This window comes from Opisthocomus hoazin, chromosome Z (assembly GCF_030867145.1).
Source record: "Opisthocomus hoazin isolate bOpiHoa1 chromosome Z, bOpiHoa1.hap1, whole genome shotgun sequence".
NCBI lineage: Eukaryota > Metazoa > Chordata > Aves > Opisthocomiformes > Opisthocomidae > Opisthocomus > Opisthocomus hoazin.
In genome coordinates this window covers 18,389,161-18,408,987 of record NC_134454.1, presented here as the reverse complement: position 1 = coordinate 18,408,987, position 19,827 = coordinate 18,389,161, and the positions used below count along the sequence as shown (strand labels likewise).

General features: G+C 42.3%; 2 protein-coding genes across 3 annotated transcripts in view; one reads left to right on the top strand and one right to left on the bottom strand.

The window, feature by feature from the left end:
- Positions 1–3,178, top strand: part of SNX24 (sorting nexin 24) — a 100,697-nt gene extending 97,519 nt beyond the window's left edge. For both annotated transcript variants that reach the window (XM_075411193.1, XM_075411192.1), the window contains one exon: positions 2,140–3,178. In XM_075411193.1, the coding sequence (XP_075267308.1) occupies positions 2,140–2,210 (71 nt within the window). In that variant the 3' untranslated portion in view covers positions 2,211–3,178. The remainder of the gene's footprint in view (positions 1–2,139) is intronic.
- A 1,451-nt stretch (positions 3,179–4,629) lies between these two features.
- Positions 4,630–12,747, bottom strand: PPIC (peptidylprolyl isomerase C). The gene is given in 6 exon segments (XM_075411254.1): positions 4,630–5,210; positions 6,654–6,838; positions 8,485–8,578; positions 9,066–9,179; positions 12,581–12,694; positions 12,697–12,747. Coding segments are annotated over 6 exon segments (687 nt in total). The 3' UTR covers positions 4,630–5,081.
- Between the last annotated feature and the right edge of the window lie 7,080 nt (positions 12,748–19,827).

Below are 19,827 nucleotides of genomic sequence, written 5' to 3'. Positions count from 1 at the left end.
ATGATCGAAAGTAAGTAACCTTGAAGAAGGTGATCTGTGACAGCTGTTTGGATCAGAGGTGGAGTTAGTCTTTCCTGGGTACAGGAATGCCTCTGTTAGCATCTTCCCATAAAATAGGAAATTGTGTATTTGTGGGTTTTTAATGAAATAAATAGTTGTTTCTGGAACATAATGCTCGAAGAACATTTTTTTTCCCCTCATTGCACTGTTACTTGTCTTTATAAAACATAATGTTATCGTTGTTCTAACAACTGGACTTTAAGCATTGTTGAGCTGCAAGACGACTTCCCAAAAATAAGATTCACAATTCTAAAACTCATTGATTTTCAGACTCACTTTTTCATGATGTATCTAAGACAGTCTAATTGCATGTGCATATCATTTTTTTGTGTAATGTGGCCACTTCTTTTTGAGTGTGTGGGAAAAAAAAATTACTATTTTGAAGAAAAATGAAGGAAAAATGTAAAATGCTTCAAATTGAAAATTATACCTCAGAAGCTAAAAAATGGAATCTCAGATTTGCTGTCTCTTGTTTGAAAATTGTTCTGACAATTCTTTAGGCCATGTAAGTATCACAGATCTGCAAGACTGTGCTTCGGTGTATTTATACATTTAAATTAATATGCTTGAATTTTTTAAGCAACAAAGCCTCACAGTAATTCTGATGCTGTAAAGTTGTATCATTTTTTAAATCAATAGTCATTTTCCTATATATATATACTGTAAGTTACAGAAGAACCAGTAAAAACTGGTTTCTGGAACTGCAGCATTTAATTTAGAAGGAAAGTATCAGATTGCCCTTAGAAGAGTATTTTTAATAACATTAATGACAACGGCATACAGTTATTCTACCAGGGTGATATGGGCTAGCTGAGCTTGCAGGACTCAAGGAATCATTATTGGATTAAAAATATTAACAAGTGCTTTATAATGATGACTTGCTATGAGAAGTTGGGGACAATTATACATGTATTGTTTATGGTGGATGCTGTGGTTTGTTAAAACGTCCTAAAATGCCTCTGTTTGTAACATCTTTAATACACTGGAATCACCTTATTAATACCAATGAGATGACACCTCTAAGCTAGTAAGGATTATTTTTTCTTACTGAGTCCAAGTCTACTTTTTGCTCAATGTTTTTACCTCCAAAATGATTTTAACAAAAGAATTAGGAGCAAAACCTAATCCCCACTCACATTAGGTGATCCAATTATCAGGCGTCGAATGATTTTTATAAAAGTTGCATCTCCCCTTTCTGAATATCCTGTAGGCTGATAGGTGAAGGAAAGATTTATTACTGTGGAAAGTTTTGTATCAGAAATAGCCTGTTCTTCTAAGCAAACCCCTTTCCTAGTGTACTAGCAATTTTAAGACGATGTGATCAGAAATTCTTACTCTTAATGCCCAGTGATTTAAGTAAACCCCTCATTAAAAACGCAGGAGTTGGTGCATGTGAAAGATGTTTTCACTTCAGCAATGTACATCCTGCCATTCCTACTGTGTTTTGTCAGGTACCTCTTTCATGCTAAATTTAACAGGAAAACTACGTGCCATCTTCCTCTACATCTGTGGTAAGAACATAGTGGGGTTTCTTCCTTCAGATATTATAGGATGACTTTCTATAACACATGGCATTTTGTGTTGATTAGACAGCCTGAAATTTTCCTGCCTCAGATAATCGTTTCTGATTGCACAGGCATCCTCAAGTCTTCTGCGTCTAAACACTGCTTTAACCACAATGGAAAAACAGCTTTGAAGTATTCCCAGTAGCAGTCTTGGAATTCCTTCAAGTATATTGAGAGTTTGTTAGAAATTGAATTGCCAGTGTAATCCATCTTCCTTGTGAGAAAAGATTCAGATAAAGAGCTGGAGCCTAGCAACATTAAGTATTAGAACATCCCTTTAAATCAATAAGCTACAAATCTGGCAGCGCATTCATGCAATGCCCAGCGCTACACTAAAGTGGCTGTAGTGCTGAAACAGCATTACTGATAGCACATCCCCAGCACGGACAAACAGTTGAGTGATGCAGTAACCCAAATTATACGAGGCCTTACCTATTTCAGCTTCACAAAAACATTTACATCGTTCTGACAGGTAAGAAAGCAAGGTTTTTTTCTTTTTTCCCTTGTTTTTCAGATGACTTTCCAAATGTAGTTATAGAAGGCATTCTACATGGGATATTTTATCCTCATTTACTGCCCAGGTAGAAGCGACGCGTGTCTAGAAGAAGCTGAATCAAGTCTACCGAGTCGTGTTTAGTGGAATTCACAGGAGTGAAATTCTGTGATGTCAAAATTACGCTCAGAAGCAAGAGGCACAGCCTTAGTTTTAAGTTCAAGTGTTATGTCTTTTTAAATAAAATCAATGTCACTACAATTGCTGCTTTTTAAAAAAAAAAGATATGGAAACAACAGTATTGAAGTTATTTATACCTTCTATATATTGACATCCTCTAACTATTTAACACTAAAAGCTGAAAGTCATACACTGAATTACACTAACCTTTGAAAGGAAAGATTTACTAATTGTTTCTATTATTTCTATACTAAATTACACTAAACTTTTCTGCACCAGGATTTTTCCCAGCATATTACCCATTGCTGGCAGTGGATGGATTAAAAGTGCTGGCACTGAAGAGAGTGTGCAAGAAATTGCCAAAAAACAAAAAAAAAAGTGAAGCAGGAAGAAACTGAAAGCAACTTTAAGTATTTTGTTCATTTTTCTTAAATTATTTTTAATCTGCTCCTTAATATCCAGTTGGAAAAGAGCCAGTGCAGCGCAGTGCAGGTGTTTGGAGAGTTTCTACTGGAAAACATGCTTCCACATTCTGAAATACATAGCAGTCTCTCAGGAAATTTTCTAGATTTCATTTGAAATTGTCTACCAGGAGATTTTACATGGCATTTGTGCACCTCCATTCAGTTATGACATCTAATCTGAGTGTATGTTTACTCTTCAGGACAACTTGCAAACTGTATTCCATATCTTAACATTTTATAAGTCACAGAGCATACAGCTCTGTGGTAAGCTAAAGCAAGAATACGATTAAGTAGTAAAATGATAACGCTAAAACTGATACATATATATACACCTCTATATATGTATTTGTTCAGATTTAACTGGAAATTTGTATGTGTGCTACTGGACATTACAAAATAAATTACTAGAACATGAATGTACCGCTCCAGTGTGCTTTTTGTGCGTTCCTATTCAAACAAGCCACTTCTCTGAGCCTGTGTCATCAGCGACAGGTCTTACAGGTATCTCCACACGAAGCATGAGAAAATACCGGGGTGTCTGCTCACTTAAAACTCAGCCCCACGCTATCTGAACCCGCGAGGCTTGTGTCTTGGGGGGAAAAACTCAGGAAGCTGTTGGGCTCTCACAGAAGGGTGTGCTGCACTGCAGCAGTAACAGCGAAGCTAGCCACAAGCGGAGGTCTGACCCTGGAGACGCATGGGTTGCCTCCTGCCGACAGCTGCCTCTGTTTTAAAGCTGCTTGGGGGTGGTGAAAAGCTGAGACTTGTACAGAAGGTAGGCCTGTGGCTGCGGAACTTGTTCAGGTAGCAGAGCTCCACACCGCCTGCGGGACCCACCCCCAGGAAAGCTTTCAGCTACTAGCGGAAAGCTCTTCGGGCGAGGGAGTCTGAGATACTCTCGCTCTCACTTCCTAACTGCTTCCCAGTGCTGCTTTTCAGAGAATTTTACTTTAAACAGTTAGTAGAAAGAAAACCGAACGCCTAAAATGGCACTCTGATTGCCTAGTACAAATTTAGAGGCCCTTGACAAGTTCTCCTCTGGCTCTGTTTTAAAAGAGGACAGTAATACTTTCACAGGTCTCTGAGAAAAAGCGTCAGTCTTTCCCGCCGGGGCTGCGGCCAGTGAACCAGAAGCAGCACCCCTGTAGCTATGAACGACACGCTGGGAGGCCCCGAGGTAAAACCCTGCCCACAGCGTTCTCCTGCTCCTTTGCGTAGCCACCCACAAGCTCTGCGCTGTCCTGCTCTCTCTTCCCCGGTGCCATGCAACGTCTGGGGACATCTCCGGGGCTCCAGGACACCCTCCAGGAAACTAGTCACCACACAAAGCTAAACCACTGGAAACTCGGCAGAAACAACCCGCATCTCTACCCTGGGAGCACAACGTAACTCGTTAACGAGCCCATCAAATACAGCGCTCCCCAAGCTGTACCTTACGCTGACCTTGTTTAAAAGCTACCAGTTAAGTTGTCAGCTGAAGAGCTACTTGAGAAGCGTTACAAAAATAATGAGCCTAAAGTTGCATCTCTGACATACAGCAGAACTGCAAGGAAGAGCATTTGAGCTTTACCATAAATAACATTAGCTGCATGCTACAGAATTCACTGTGCTGTGAAACAAGGAACTCTTCTGTTTTAATCTGAGATCTTACTTAACAACAGACAGCGCCACTCTTTCTTGATTACAGGGTTGTATCTGAACACTGTTGTTTTTTGAAGGACAGCGGGGACTTTATCTGACACATTATGATTAGAGAAATTTACCACCCCTGCTCTCACCTTACAACCTCATTTCCTAGAAAGCAGCACCCCCTACATATTTTGCAGAATCACCTGACGTCAGAAAAATGGCCAGGGGGATAAAAAGCTCTTCATTAAGTATTTATTTGAAAACAAAGTTTATTTATTCAAAACACTTCTGTATTTTACTTTTTTTTTTTAATTTTTAAAAATGCTGATTTGTTACAGAAAATAATATTTTCAGTTGAAAAGGCAGAAACAAATACTGCAAAAATTTCCAAAGATAACAAAATGACTGTATTTCAAACCTTGAAAAAATAGAAGTACTTCTAAAATTTTTCGTGAAAGACTTTTTCTGCAAGATCTAGGATTTAGCAGACTATGTCTTGAATTTCAAGGAGTGACAGCTCCATCAAGTTGTTATGGAAATCAACATATCTTTTATGTATTTGGCAAATGTAAGCATTGTCTAAATCTAGCCTTCTTATGTTTTCGGGAGAAAACTCAGTGGATAGTTAAGATCGGTCAAAAACAGGCCCTTAAAGTGATTAAGTTTTGCTTTCCATTCTGATTGTTGGTCTCACCAGTCGCCTACTTCAACTACAAATGGTTCTTTTACAGCTATTTTGCCACTGTTCACAATCACACAGTCTTGAAGGGGCCGGTCCTGTTCATCTGTCTGCTGGAGTTCTATTGAGTGCACCACAGACTGTGAAAAAAAAAAAAAGGAGTTCATTTTAGCCAAGGAAACTTCAGTGGCTCAAGTCTGGTACCAGGTAAACAACTAAGTGCTCCCAGCGTTACTATTTATTAAGCAACTTCTGAACAACAACCTTTACCCTGTTGAATTCCCACATGCCATTTTTCTTCCCCCCACTTTAACAGTTGTGCCACTCTGCAACCCACACACAGTTGACAGAAGCATGTGGAAGGCTGTTTCCCCTTCTATCAAAACTTTCAGCCAACAAAAACATTATGCAGGGGCAACTGAAAATACCCTTTCAGCTGATGGGCCTAGCACATGCAGGGTCTATCTGTGGTCTATGAGTAGACAGTGAACCCAGAGATCACAGAATCATAGGCTGGAAAAGACCTCTTAAGGACATAAAGTCCATACTCATAAAGGATAAAGCAGTAATTATTTTTCTAACCATACAGCGTAACTGTGCTTCAAAAGATCTGATGACTGCTGCTATATTTAGGATAACACCCACAGATTTTAAGTGTCGTACCATGCCCTCCAGTCAGACAGGCACAGGTAAACTGCCAGCCTCACGCTGGGCAACTCATCAAAGTAGTATTTTTGAAGGACAAAATTCAGTTAGGAATACTGACTACCTGGCTTTGGACATTTGTCCATTAATCTAACTAAACTGTAACTTAGCCTAAGTGTCTCCTCAGACATCTTCAGCTACTACTGTAGCTCATGAAAAATGGATTCAGTATGAAGGGAGGGGGAGGAACACGCAAGGGTTCTGATCAGGTTTTCAAATTCCTCAAACAGTGGTGCAGCAGTTCATGTTTCCCCCATTCATTTCAAAACACAGATTACATGGAATAGTTTAAAAGGAAAACCAAACTACTAAAAGTATAATCTGTTGGAAATGCCATTTTTAAACTTAAATTCTATTTGGCTTTGATCAGTTTGCAGCTGTGTACAGTTTCAGGGAATTAACAAGATTTTTTTTTCCTTTTTAAACAGATCTGAATATACGTGTCTGTATACTTCACATGCTTCTAAAACCCCTGTGAAAGTGTTATCTATAACTAGCACATGCTACAAAATTAGATTTTAGCTTGTAGAAATACAATTATTTCATGGCTAACAGCATTAGTGAAAGAGGGACCTGAACTTATCCCATTTGTAATCTGCACAGGTGTCAGTGCTGATTTCAGTGGTTAGTGGTCTGAAGCAAGAGCTGTGGAAGCCAACCGCATGATTTAAGTTTCCATTTCTGCAGTCGCCATTCCATCTATCCCAGTTCCAAATTGTCCAGCTCCAGGGTCTTCACAGTCATCTTCTACCATGTACATATTAGATAAACACTCTTATTGTTTTCAACCACAATGGTGCTACAAACACCATTACATACAAAGCAGCAGAATTTGTCCAGATTTTCTTGGATTAATCTTGACACTACTTTTAGCTTACCATTCCATCAAGGACTTTGCCAAAGACTACGTGTTTTCCATCTAACCAGGAAGGCTTTGTCACGCTGATGAAGAACTGGGATCCATTGGTGTCTGGGCCAGAATTAGCCATGCTAACCCATCCAATTCCATAGTGTTTGAGCTTGAAGTTCTCATCTGGAAACCTTTCTCCATAGATGCTTCTTCCTATGACACAAAATAAGAAAGCAAACAAACAAACAAGCGAAAGTCAAACAAACAAAAAGAACCCCTTTTTGTTAAAAAATGGGAAAAACAAAGTATAAATTCAGGACCTGAATATTCATTGTTTGAATAAGCACAGCACCATCACTGTTTAAGCGTGAGTGATTCCATAACTAAAAGCATTTTGCGTGTAAAGAAAAAGATAAGCTGAAACACCACATACAAGGAGAGAATATTTCAAGCTGATGATGCTTTATCCTTTTGAATTCAACAAGCAATCTGAGTACCGTCAAAGGTCCTGTTTACACACACCACTGAACAACAGTATACTTCACCCTGTTCAACAAATTTTAATTCTGTAATTACAGCCACTAAAAATAAGGTTGCCATGTTTTGTGACAATTTTAATCTTTACAGTTTTTTTCCCTCTAATAAGAAATTGCTTTAGACATGTTTAGAAATATATAAAGGCCACATGGAAGTAACCCTCAAAGGCTCAGTGTGGATTTGTGCAAACATCACATAAGGATTTTGATGTTTCTAGAACAGTTCAGAAAAGAAAACATTTGACTCACGTTTAAAACACCACCACTTTGAAAAGAGAAGGCCGGCCTCCAGTCTCATTCTTTGTTTGGACAGCGCCTAGCACAATGGGGACACTGCTCCCAACACACCGCCAGATACTACCCCAATAAACGGTATTAGCAGGCGAACAAACACTGCCTACCTTTAATGCTAAAACTGTGTCTTTGGTATTTTAGCCTTCCCCATTGTTCGCTGCAAGGAAAAGGAACGTGTGTTTTCCATTCCGTCCCAGCAGGGAAATCACTAACTGTACACATCCAATTCAAATCACAGTACATGAAGAATGTGCGTGTAAAGGAAGGGAATAAATTGAAAGCCAGAATGCATGCAATGCAGGAGATGCAGCACTGGGACTGCCCCCCTTAGTGGACGAAACTCGTCTTCCAGAGGCTCAGGAGGGAGAACTGATACACTCAGCCAGAACTCACACCACCAGTAGGTTTATGGTTTTAAATGTAGTAAGAGAAAAAAGGGGAGAGCACATGACCCTCATTTTCTTATTTCTCTACCCCCGTTTTGAAATTCCCTCATTTCAGAAGGTGCCACAGAACTCGCTGAGCTGAGGGCAGAGGACAGCCTCCTCCTTCCCTGCCTGCCTTCCCTCTGTTTCGTCACAGATTAGTTTTCTGCTGGATGACTTGAACCGGTTCACGTATACATGCAATCAACAAGCGCCTCGGGGAAGGAGCGCTGCCGCAAAGCCAGAGCAGGGGAAGGGCGGAGGCATCCGTCTGTTGGAGACAGCATGTTCTAGGAGAAGCTCAGGTGGTCACGCGGCTCCAGCCCACCACGCAAAGCCATGCTTCTTCAATGGGGACAAGACACAGGCAGAAAAGAGCTATCTGCACAAACTGAGGACAAAGGAAGAGGACACATAATCAGGTAACTGAAGTCATTGCAGCTTATGTCCCATGATGGTTAGAAAAGTACTAGACGCTCTAAAACAAATGTGTTTTTTTTCATTTACGTGAGCTGAAAGACCGAGGGAATACACTGTTTTGCCCATCTCTTCAGCAGACATTTGACAAAAGGAGAGGGAACCTGGAAGATACTAAGCATGTTACCTCCTGATCCATCTCCAGCTGTAAAGTCTCCTCCTTGAATCATGAAGTCTTTGATCACACGATGAAATTTACTTCCTTTGTATCCATATCCTCTCTAAGAAAATGAAACAATTATTTAAATGAATATAACATCCAGTTCTGTGCAGTCATATGGAAATACACGTGGTGAACTGCCAGATTTCAGAGAACACACCACCACCGGGGACAAGTACTGGCAAGAAACAAATCGAACCGAGATGCACGTGAATGCAGCTGGGCTGCACTGCCACAAAGCAGGTATGATTCAGGACATCCAAGCCTCTGCCTTTATCTGACTGGTATCGGACGACAGTACCTCTACATGCTAGATGTGCACGGCAGGGACATACTGAGGTGGCGATATCCAACATCTCATAATTGTATCTCCTGAACCAAGCCACAGGGACCTGAGAAGACACACACCAGTGCACAGCCTTCGGGGTGGCACTCTCGCACAGGCTCCACTGAATTAAGATTGACAGTTCACAACTGAAACAGCATTAAACAAATATTTACTTCCCAATACAAACTTGAGTACCAGTGGAAGAAAACAGCAAACGTACTTCTCCAGTTGCCAGCGCAATGAAGTTCTCCACAGTCTTTGGGACAACTCTTCCAAACAGTCCAATTACGATTCTGCCAACTTCTTTGTCTCCGATCCTCACATCAAAGAACACCTGAACATTTTTGTGAAGAGAACAAAAGTGATTCAAACATGAGCGCAACAACAAGGCCAAGCTGTAGAAAGCGTCAGGTGGTAAGAAACTGCTTCTGGCTGGTCTATACTAATAGTATCCTTCAATTCCTGAGGGTGCTCTGTAAGAAAAATGCTTTCAGAGCTACCAAAATCAAATTATGCAGAAAACTGTTTGAGAACTGGTCACTATACATTTTAATTCTTCTTGCTTTTAAGGGCTTGGTGGGACTGCTGCATCACAAGTTTGAAGGTAGCGTTCAAGAAGATTTTTCCCAGACAGGCATGTATTTAAAACTGTACAGAAATTATGAAATCTGAAAGTAAGGAAGAGCAACGATGCTATTCCAGTATGGTGAACAATAACAAGGAACCATAGTACTGACGCTCCCCACAAATGATAGTTTGCTATCCACTCATAATCTTCACTGTTACACGCATTAGTATGTGTGGGATTAAGCATAGGTGAAAGCCTAAATTTCATTAAATTGACAAACAGGGAGAAGAAAATCCTACAGCTCAAACAAGGAGTAGCTTTCCTAAACATGAATTCAAACCTGATAAAGAAATAACCAGACTACATTATTCAGCTGATTGCCTAAAAGCTCCAACATAGCCATTGCTAAAAAGCAACTTCAAAAAGGCAAATGAGCTATAAAGCATTTTAATATAGGTCAGAATATATGAATCCATATTTGAACGTGCAAAAATGTTCCAACAATTACTGAAAATGGGAACAGCTGTCGGGAAATGAGGCATTTTGAAGTTCTGAAAAAGTTACACAAAGACTATTACAACTTCTAGGAAACGGCAATGTGTATTCCTATGATGTGGTATTTGCTGTTCCTTGTGGCACTCGACCAAACATTACTTGTCTGCAACGCTAAGAAACTAGTCCAATGATGATAATAAATGACCACAGTCTCTCCAATGTGAATGCCTCTTTCACGCTCTCCTACCAAACATTTCTACCGTTTCTTGATCTTCCGTGTGGTTTTGACTGTTGAACTTTTGGCTAACGCTATAAAAGCTCTACAAAGAAAATAAAATTCCTTTTGATACACCTCATTCATTTCCTTGGCACTTGGCACTAAATAGCATACTACTTAGATGTGGGGCTCCCAAAGCATTAACAGCACACTTTCACTAACTTCTTACTTTTTTATAAACACACTTCTCTGAATTCTGCCGCCAGGGTTAGCCAGGTAAGTGGAATTGCCTGCCTGTGCTTTCTGAACGCACCTTATTTTGCACAGAAATGCTGTCCTAGTAGAAGGACTGCCTAAAATACGTAACCATATGTAAGCAACACAACCGAGGCTACCGACGACCCCAGGCAGCAGTAACATCAAACACTTTCACAGAGCACATGGAGACAATTCCATCACATATTGTAAACCCAGCCCAAGCAGAAGGCTTCATTCGCTGCAGAGCTGCTCACCTAACCAGCAAGCCAACAACTTCCAAAAAGTGTCGCTTCATTTGTGAACAAAGAGTAAGTTCCTGGCTCCCCGCTAGCACTCCACATACCTGTTCTACACACTTGGTGATATTCTGAAGGCCCTGTGCTTGCTAATTATGCCCCATGTAATGTGTCTGTGCATATTTCTGGCCAGAAAATCAAGTATGGAAATACTTGGTAGCCCTAGATGCCATTTTTGCATAGAGTAGCCGTGTTCTCTTCTGCATATTCCTCAGCTTCTCTGGAAAGTCAATCAGCATGTAGACACTAGTGAGCTGGTCAACACAGCAGTCTCAAATCTCAAAAAACATCTGGCCAGATTCTTCACCAAAAACTCTTAAAACAAGTATTATAGATCTTCAGTCATACTGATATTTATATAAATATTTAATCTTATTTACAATTTGCAGTAAGTATTTCAAGACTGAAATGAAAAAGAGTGCACCAGTAACAGTGGCTGGTTCTCATGAACACATTCATGTGTAATTTAGACAAGATGGTGTATATCGAAATGAAAAAATGGCCAAGAGTATTCAGTTATTCCAGGGGGGGAGGGAAAAAAAGTTAACCGTGAAAGAAAGGTCTCATGATTTCTAGAGACCAGGTAATATAATGACAAATGAACTCCTGATAAATGCAAAATGATGCATGTGGAAGAGGACTATACAGCCACAATGAGGGGTCCTAAATCAGCTACCAGTCAGAAAAGACATCTGGAGTCACTCTGACCAGTCTGATGAAGAGTTTGGCTCTGGGCCTGCGAAGGTCAGAGAAGGAAAATGAATGTTAGAAATAATTGAAAATGGCTAAGGACAAGAGATGGGCATCATTATGCCACGGTACAGATCTGTGCTACGCATTTGCACCCTGAGCACTACGTGTAATGCTGGCTTCTCTATCGTAGAACGATAAAACCAAGCCTAAAAAAAGTAGAGAAAAGGTCAACACAGATACCCAAAGATCTGGCATGGCTTCTATAGGAAGAAAGATTTAAAAAAATCCATGCAAGCTGAAAGAGAGAAAACCGGTGTGATCTGATGAGCTCTATAAAGATATGACTGGCTTAGAAGAGGAGAATCGGAGGCTGCAGTTCTCCACGTCCCACAGCGACAGATTCAGAAAAAGGGCCTAAAATGAAATCCCAGGCGGAAGGTCTGGGGAAGCAAGGTGCTGCACGCATTATTAAACTGGAATGTGTTGCCAAAAGGTGATTCGGAGGCCAAAGCACGTGAGATTTACACACACACCCCAAAAAAACCCAAAAAACAAAAAACGCAAAAGCCAGTGAAATTCATGGCCTGGAAGTCCAGGGCGACGCCAGCGCAGGCCGCTGCAGACAACGGCGGCGGCGAGCTTCACAGACCAAGGCGCAGCCCGGGGCTTTGGCAGCCGGGGCCGTGCCGGGGAGAGCCGGGGGGAGCAGCCCTGCCCTGCCCCTCTTCCACCCACCGCAGCACGGCACCCGCTCCCCGGCGCGGCCGGAACGGCGCCGGGCGGTGGAAGCGTGTGTCCCCCCGCGCCCCGGCACACACACCTTCCGCAGACCGACGGCTGCCGCGGCCGCGTCCCTGCAGGCCTCCCCCCCCCCCCCCCCCCCGAGACCCGCAGCGCCGGGCCGCGCCCCGCCGGCAGCGACGGGGAGGGAGGCAACGGGGCGACGCCTGACAGGGAGCGAGCCCCGCAGCGGCCCGCGCAGCGCGGACACCGCCGCCGCGCAGCCCCGACCCGGGGCGAAGGCACCACTCCCGCCAGCCGGACGGCAGGACTGAGGGGCGGCAGCGCCCACAGAAACGGGGCAAAAAACCCCCAAAACCCGCCCGCAGAACCGGCCCCGTCGGGGGCCCGACGAGGAGGCGCCGCCGCCGCCGCCCCCTCCCGACCCCAGCGGGCGGAGAGGCTTCCCGGTCCGAGGCAAGAGTCACCTTGTCCGTCACGCTGGGTCCTCTCTTCTTGAAGCCCTCGGCCGCCGGGGCCAGGAAGCAAAGGCAGGCGACGGCGCCGAGGACGGCGGCCGGCCCCCCGCCCGCCATGGCGCTGAGGCCAGCGCTGCGGCGCCTGCGCCCGCCACGGGCGGCTCCTCCCGCGCCATGTGGCGGGGGGGCCGGCGGGCGGGGCCGCCACCCGGCGGGGCTGAGGCGGGCGGGCAGCCGGAGCGGTGGGTGCTCGGGGTACCTCGGAGGGCGTCGTTGGCCTCCCGTCTGTGGGGTGGGTGGTGGGCTGAGGAGAAGCATGAGGCTGTGAGGCGCCTGGGACGCTCCCAGCCCCCTCGGCCCCGGCTCCGAACCGTGGGGGTTCGCCCCACTGTCGCGGCGTCGCGGTGGGGCAGAGGGCTGCGGAGCCGGCCCGGAGCCTGAGGGAGAGCCAGCTCTGCCTCGCCATGTCTGCGCCGTCGTCGCCGCCGAGCCGGCCGGCTTGAGCCTGTCCCTCTGTCAACGAGCGGCAGGCACGGCGCTTGGTGCTGAGCAGCTGATGTCCGCGCTGTGTGCTCTGCAGGTGGCCTGTCCAGCTGGCCAAATGCCCACCGGCAGTTGAAGAGTGGTGGGCGTGCTCCTGGAGCACACCTTCTGCCTTAGTTTCGTCTGACAGGAATCCAGTGTGTGCGTGGCAAGACCCCTCTGCGTTGAGAACTGAAGCGCAGGAAGTGGGGGTGTTAGGAAAACCCACTTCAACAGGGACCTCCTGGTCCAAACTAAAATGCACCACGGACATCTGCTAACGCACACCTTTGAGTATAGATTGGTCATGGACTGTTTTTCACAGGAGACCTCACTTTTCTGCCGTTTTCCATTCTGCCCCACTAGTTTGCGCTCAGATGCACGAGTGTAGACTGGAATGAGATTCCTCATCAGGCGGCTGTGGTAAAAACACATTTCCCCAGCACAGCAGAGAGTGGTGGTTACTGGTTCCACACCACGTAGCACATCAGCAGAAACACCGAATGATCGTCTTGCTTAGTTGATGACTGACACAAATAGATTCCCTTTCCCCCAGAGGTGTAAAATATCTGTGCTTGTAGCTCCTCTGTCAAAGAACTGCCTGGACGAAATCTAGGGCTTAGCTTTGGCACCTGACCTACGCGCTGGCATTTTGTAAAACCAAGGGCGTTACAGAAGCCCTGCCCTCGGGGGCTCACTGCTAGCACTGGGGGCTATGGGGCTTCAGAGCGTGGTTCAGGACGTTTACCCAGTTTCCCTGTAGCTAATTAGATCTGTTCGTCTTAGTGCTGAAACAAAGCTGGTTCATGTGTTCGTGTGTGTACAGGTGGTTAAAGTATTTCTTTGATCCTGTTGCTAGTGATTGCTACATTTCACACATTTGTTAAATACCAAAGCAGGCCCCAAACTTTACTGTCTCTTACGCTAGATTCTTCAATATGTCAGTGTGCTTGCAGTGAGTATGAGAGTGTGAGAGTTTACTCAGAGTAAACTGAGTCTGTGTTTATTTTCTCTGCCGGTTTGATAAGGTATTAAGAATTTAAAATTATGATTCAGCTGCCTTCCTTGCATTGCGTTACATAATAATGGTGTTTTGACTAGCTCTGAAGTTAAGATTTACTGCAGAAATATAATAAAATCCAAAGAGACACTGATTCATTGCAGTAGTTGGGTATAAACTTTAAAAGGATTGCATTATTGTACAAATACGTTAGAAAATAGTTGTGGATTTGAACTAAATACTCACAGAAACCTTCTGCAGCCCGCATATGTACCTAATCATATAAATCTCAGTAGTTACAATCCAGAAGATGACAATTTACTATTTCCATCTCTATTTATCACTACAATCTACCTTTATTACAGCCAGCTATTCGGTATTTGTCTGCTCTGAAGTTGTAGTCCTTACGCTTACACTAACAGAGAGACGTGACAGACTGTAGGATGTTCAGAGGAATATGACGAAAATGGAAAAAGGTTCCTCTTGGAGCACCTATGAACGCATGTTAAGATTCTTCAGTACCTTGAAGGCGATATTTTTAGATTTGGGGTGAGTGGGAAGAGACCTATGTGGAACAGAGCATTTTTGATACTCCAGATGCACACAAGTCACAAGGTGAGAGTTGACAGAAATGTGGGAGAAGGTGGAGCCATAAATAATTCAAAGTTTGGAGTTTGAAAGAGGACAAGTACTGGCTGATGAGACTGTATTTTCTCATAGGAATTCAGAGTAGTACACTGCTTCGAATCACGAGGTGCAGAGGAGCAAGCGTGAGCTGAAAAGACAAGAAAAGGTGGTCTGGCTGGGCAGCTCCTTAATTTAATACTCCTCAGTACGAAGGGCCTATTCAGTGTAGGTATGCTGAACAATACTGTCCACAGTACTTCCCAGAGTTCCCTTTCACTCTCTGTTAATAAAAATGTTGGTGTTTGCAAGGATGGCTTCTTGGTTTATTGAAGTGTGGATGTGTTTCATCCACATACAAGATGGCAGTATGAGGCAGGAAGAATGAAATGAGTGGTTAATAGCGCTGAAGAGATTTAAAACAAGCACGATGAGACAGGATCTGGTTTACGTTATCTGGGAAAGTTTATGCACATTGGTGATACTGCTAAGTATTTTTTGGAAGAAGATAAAGCAATGTTTAAAGAGGAAATCTCAAAAAGAGGCATAAACTTAAGAAGTTCAATGAAAACTCAGTTTTACATGGAAAATATCTTTCTGACACAGAAAGAAGTACATGTTCTTTTTGTAGGAGTTTGATGTCGTGACTATCAAACTGAAAGTATGCAAAAGCCAGACAAACAGTAGGCTTTGTACTAACAGTGAAAAGAAAGAAGCCCTTACAATAAAACTAGAGAATAATACGTAAAAATCTGTTATGACCTCTTGATTTTTCTTCTTTGATTATTCATAACTATCTCGAAGATTTTGGAGGTCTCCGCAAGCTCGCTACACAAACTGAGTACTACACTGAATTCGCTGTGTCTTTGCACAGGACAGCTTCTCTATTTTTTAAAAAAAAGTGCAAAATCAGGAGAGAGTCTGCAACAGAAGACCGTTCTTCCCTGTTCCGTCCTCCCTACCCACAAACAATTTGTTCACCTCTTTGGTGCAGCTAATTTGAAGACTGTTATCATTTCTCCCCTCAGTTTTCTTTTCTCTAGACTAAACAATCCACATTCATTCAGTGGTTCCACATGGGTCAAATATTACAGCAGGTGACACGTGGCTGTGTAGTTTGTAGAAAAAATATTACCTTTATCCTTAAATGTGAGTAGAATTTACAGATAAGCACATTTTGTCATTTCTTGCCTTTTTTTTCTTTTTTAAATTGATCAAGTGGCATGAGGCTATTGTGATAAAAATTACATAGCCCTTTAAAAGAAAGTGTTCAAACTATCTTGTATTTGTAATATGGTGCCCAGGACATTGTGCATTTTACAGCTAGCAGACATGCGTTGTTTTGGTGCTTGTTGTCTGCTGAAGTAATCAAGCCTTTAAAAGAAGAATTTGCTACTGTTTGACAGTCTTCAATTTAAGTAATAGTATCTGTAATGAGGTGTTTCATTGCTTCCGATGGGCTCTGTAGGATTTAAAATGGGTACAGAAGAGTGATATATTAAGCATATAGCATCTGACAGATTTTGATTTCTAGTAGTACTAGCATTGGCAGTAATTCTAGCACTTCCTTTCAGCACTATGGCATTTTAGTGAGCTATGATTTATTGTGGTGATATAGAAATATTTCATATCCAAACTGCTCTAGTGTATCATGTTATAGACATAAAAAGAATTCTGGGCATGACATACATAATAATAATGCTTTATGGTTCTGTAGACACTTTCATCAGTGTTTACTGCTTGACAGCTGCCAGGATAAAACTTGGAGTAAGCACTGTGTTCTATATGCCTGCTGTAACTGAGCTTTTATTTTTATTTCCTCATTTTGAAATGGGTTTTTGATTGTCAAACCCGAGTCACTGAAAGTGTATCTTCTTTTCAAGGCTCAGTCTTGTCCATATTGTTTCACAATGCCATCATATTACTTGTCGGATTTTTGATGTATCACTGGCAGAGTAAAGTCATACGTTTAAAGCCAAACTTTAATCCCTTTAAGACTAAGAAATGACACCACTTCATCTTGTATGTTGTCTGTATTATAAAATGGTTAAAAGCTATAAAATATCAGAACCATTGTAGCTGCATATAATTCGAATAGACAGCAGTTAAAAAAAAATAACTTAAGGTCCACAAATTGTAAGTCACTATATATGGCCTTCATGAATAATGAAGAAAGAGGTTTATGGGGAGTTTTGTTTGTGTTTTTTTGTCTTTTCCTTTATGTGACTTCAGAAAGATGGAGTGTGTCATATGTGCTGTCTGTTCTATTAAATCACTCATAAAATGGCTTAGACTTCTCCTGTCATCTGGTGCACTTATGCAAAATAAATGTGTCCTATGCTCCGGATAAGTGTCTTCCTTTTGGTTAATAGTTTCTAAGCTTTTTAAATTTTGTATCCAAACACAATTTGAAGTGTCACCCTTTCCACTCTAATGGTCAAAGCATGTATTTAGGTGATACCAGCAAAGTGTTTTCAAAATAGTGCAGCTGGAACCAGAACCGTTTTTGCTTTGAGTACATTTGTTTACAGGATATCAGAGCTATCTGTAACTGCACATCTCACTGCAATGAGCATTTAGCACATAGTCATTCATTTGAATTCTGTTTTTCATAAAGTCTGCAGTTGCACAAGATTCCTTAAGGGAAAAGAAAAAAACTAGCAGTAAAGCCCAGCTGTAAGGAAGCATACAGTCAGATTTCTTTGTTTTCAAGGCAAAAAAGCTGAAACTTCTTCATAGCGTCCTACAGTTATGTGTTTTTTTCTTTCTCTGATTATTACTTACGGTAAAGATTCTAGTTCTCCAAACACTTTCACATGTCCCTTAGCTATGGCTGTGGTCTCTCTTCCATGGAAGTGCTCACACCTGAATGTAAGTACATAGCAGTTTGAAAAGTATGCGTTTGTCAATAACTTTAAGTACCAGTAATCGATACTTCTAGCCTGATAATGCCCAGAGGTGCAAATATACAGCCCGTGGCTCTGGGCTCTTCAGAGAAAAGAGGAGAGAATTTCTTCCTCAAAAATACTGATAGGAAGTTGAAAAAATAGTGAAGCAACATCTCATCAGGTGACTCTTGTGAAGAATAGATCCGGCTTTGCTCTTTTCATGTGAGATTTTTAGTTATTGTTAATATAGTTGTTGGGGGCTTTTTTGAGCAAGAGGGAGGTAGGGGAAGAAGGAAATAGGAAGAGTGAAACAGAGAAAGCTCATTACTTGTGTAGGAGGTGAATAACTCAGGCGTAACATTTGGAAGACGACTAACATACTCAGCATTAAGAAGGCATGCAAATGGGATTGGTCCCCACCTTCCAGATACCAGAGAAGGCTGTAGTAGTCAAGAGGAAAAGTGGGGCTTGCAGCTGTTCAAGAACAAAGCGACAATGACAGGTACAAGAGTTTTCCTTTACGAGTCATAAAAAAAGCAGTCAGATGTTTAGCTTTTATAGGAAATTGAATAATTTTAGAAAAGACCTGAGTATCTAGAACTGGGAAGAAGGCTGCTTCAAGAATGGTTTTAAATGGACAAAAATATGTTGGTGGTCTGTTTCAAGATGGGTGGAAGGTGAGGATAAATGATATTTCTCTCTTCAGCTCACTCTGGAGCCGGCTGTGCTGACAGAAGTACAAAGTTAGCTTCGTTAGTACAGGAAACATGGCTTAGAAGATACAGAGAAGAGATAGGTGTAATTTCAGTGTCCCTCAAGCTCAGCATTGTTATTACCATGCTAAAAGTAGTGTCTGATCAAGGAGCCCATCTGTCTAGTAAGTTTCTAATCAACACGATGCAGTGTTACTGAAAAGTTTAATTAATTTATTGTCTTACAGAGCACACTATGTAGGAAAGATATCTTAAGCTACCTACAAAGATTTGGGGCCAGTTCTTCACCTGCATATTTGCTTTTAACTGGAAAGAGATTTCATACTTATGCATATGCAGTTGCCCACATACACTTGACTTGGATACCACCCTGTTTGTTGCACGTTTCAGGTCATTATGAAGATATACACTGAAGTAAATAAAATACGTTATTAGAGCTGTAATATTCTTCCTGGAGATGTTACCAATCAGAGATCAAATTTCTGAGAAGTACCTACCATGATCCATGATCCTTTGTCTAGATAAAATCGTTTTGTATAGATTTTTGTACATGAAATGTGTGTGCTCACGAAAGGAACTCTGCCAGGATTGCATAAGGATCTAGGAGAGGCCTCTAGAGCTGCGTACGAGATGAGCAGCAAGCGCTCACTTGTAGGCGAGTGTGTATAGCTGGTGTTTTTCCTTAGTATCTTGTGTTGGAACAGGGTTACCGTAAGTCATATGTAACCTCCCATAGAGTGAACTTTGTTAAGAATTTCTGTGTCACAGCATGTAGGAAAGTATGAAGGTTTCTTGCACTTGAAAAAAAACCCAGTATCCTGACTAGCACAATACAACAACTCTGTCTGTATTGACATTTTAGTGGTGTTCACATGGGGTTTTTAACATTCAAATGAATACCATTGAAGCTATTCTTCTTTCTCTCTCTGTTACCTATTCTAAGTTGATTCTCCCTATTCTGAATGATTTATTTTATAAAAATCCTACTATAGAGTGCTTTGTAAATTCTACATTTTGTGCCCAGTAACTCGCTATATCAGTCACCCTTGTATTTCATCATAGAGTTTTTTGAAATGCTGGTAATGAATGGTCAAGTGAGAGTGTTATTTTTGAGAAAGGAATTCTAGATAATTTGGAAATAATTCTGATTGTCCATGTTGGAGAGCTGCCCTGGTGGCAGTGGGACCCTTTGGTTGTGGGCTGACCCTGGCTGGACGCCAGCTGCCCACTGCACCGCTCCATCACTCCCCTCCTCAGCACGGTGGCGGGGAGAAAACAAGATGGAGAAAAAACTCATGGGTCAAGATAAAGGCAGTTTAATAAAGCAAAAGCAAAGGCTTAGTGCGGAAGCGAAGGAAAACAAAAAGTTTGTTCTCTACTTCCCATCAGCAGGCACTGTCCAGCCCTGGGAAGTAGGGCTTCAGTACGCCTACCGATTGCTCTGGAAGACAAACACTGAGATTATAAATGCCCCCCCCCTCCTTTCTCTTAACTTTACTGCTGAGCAGA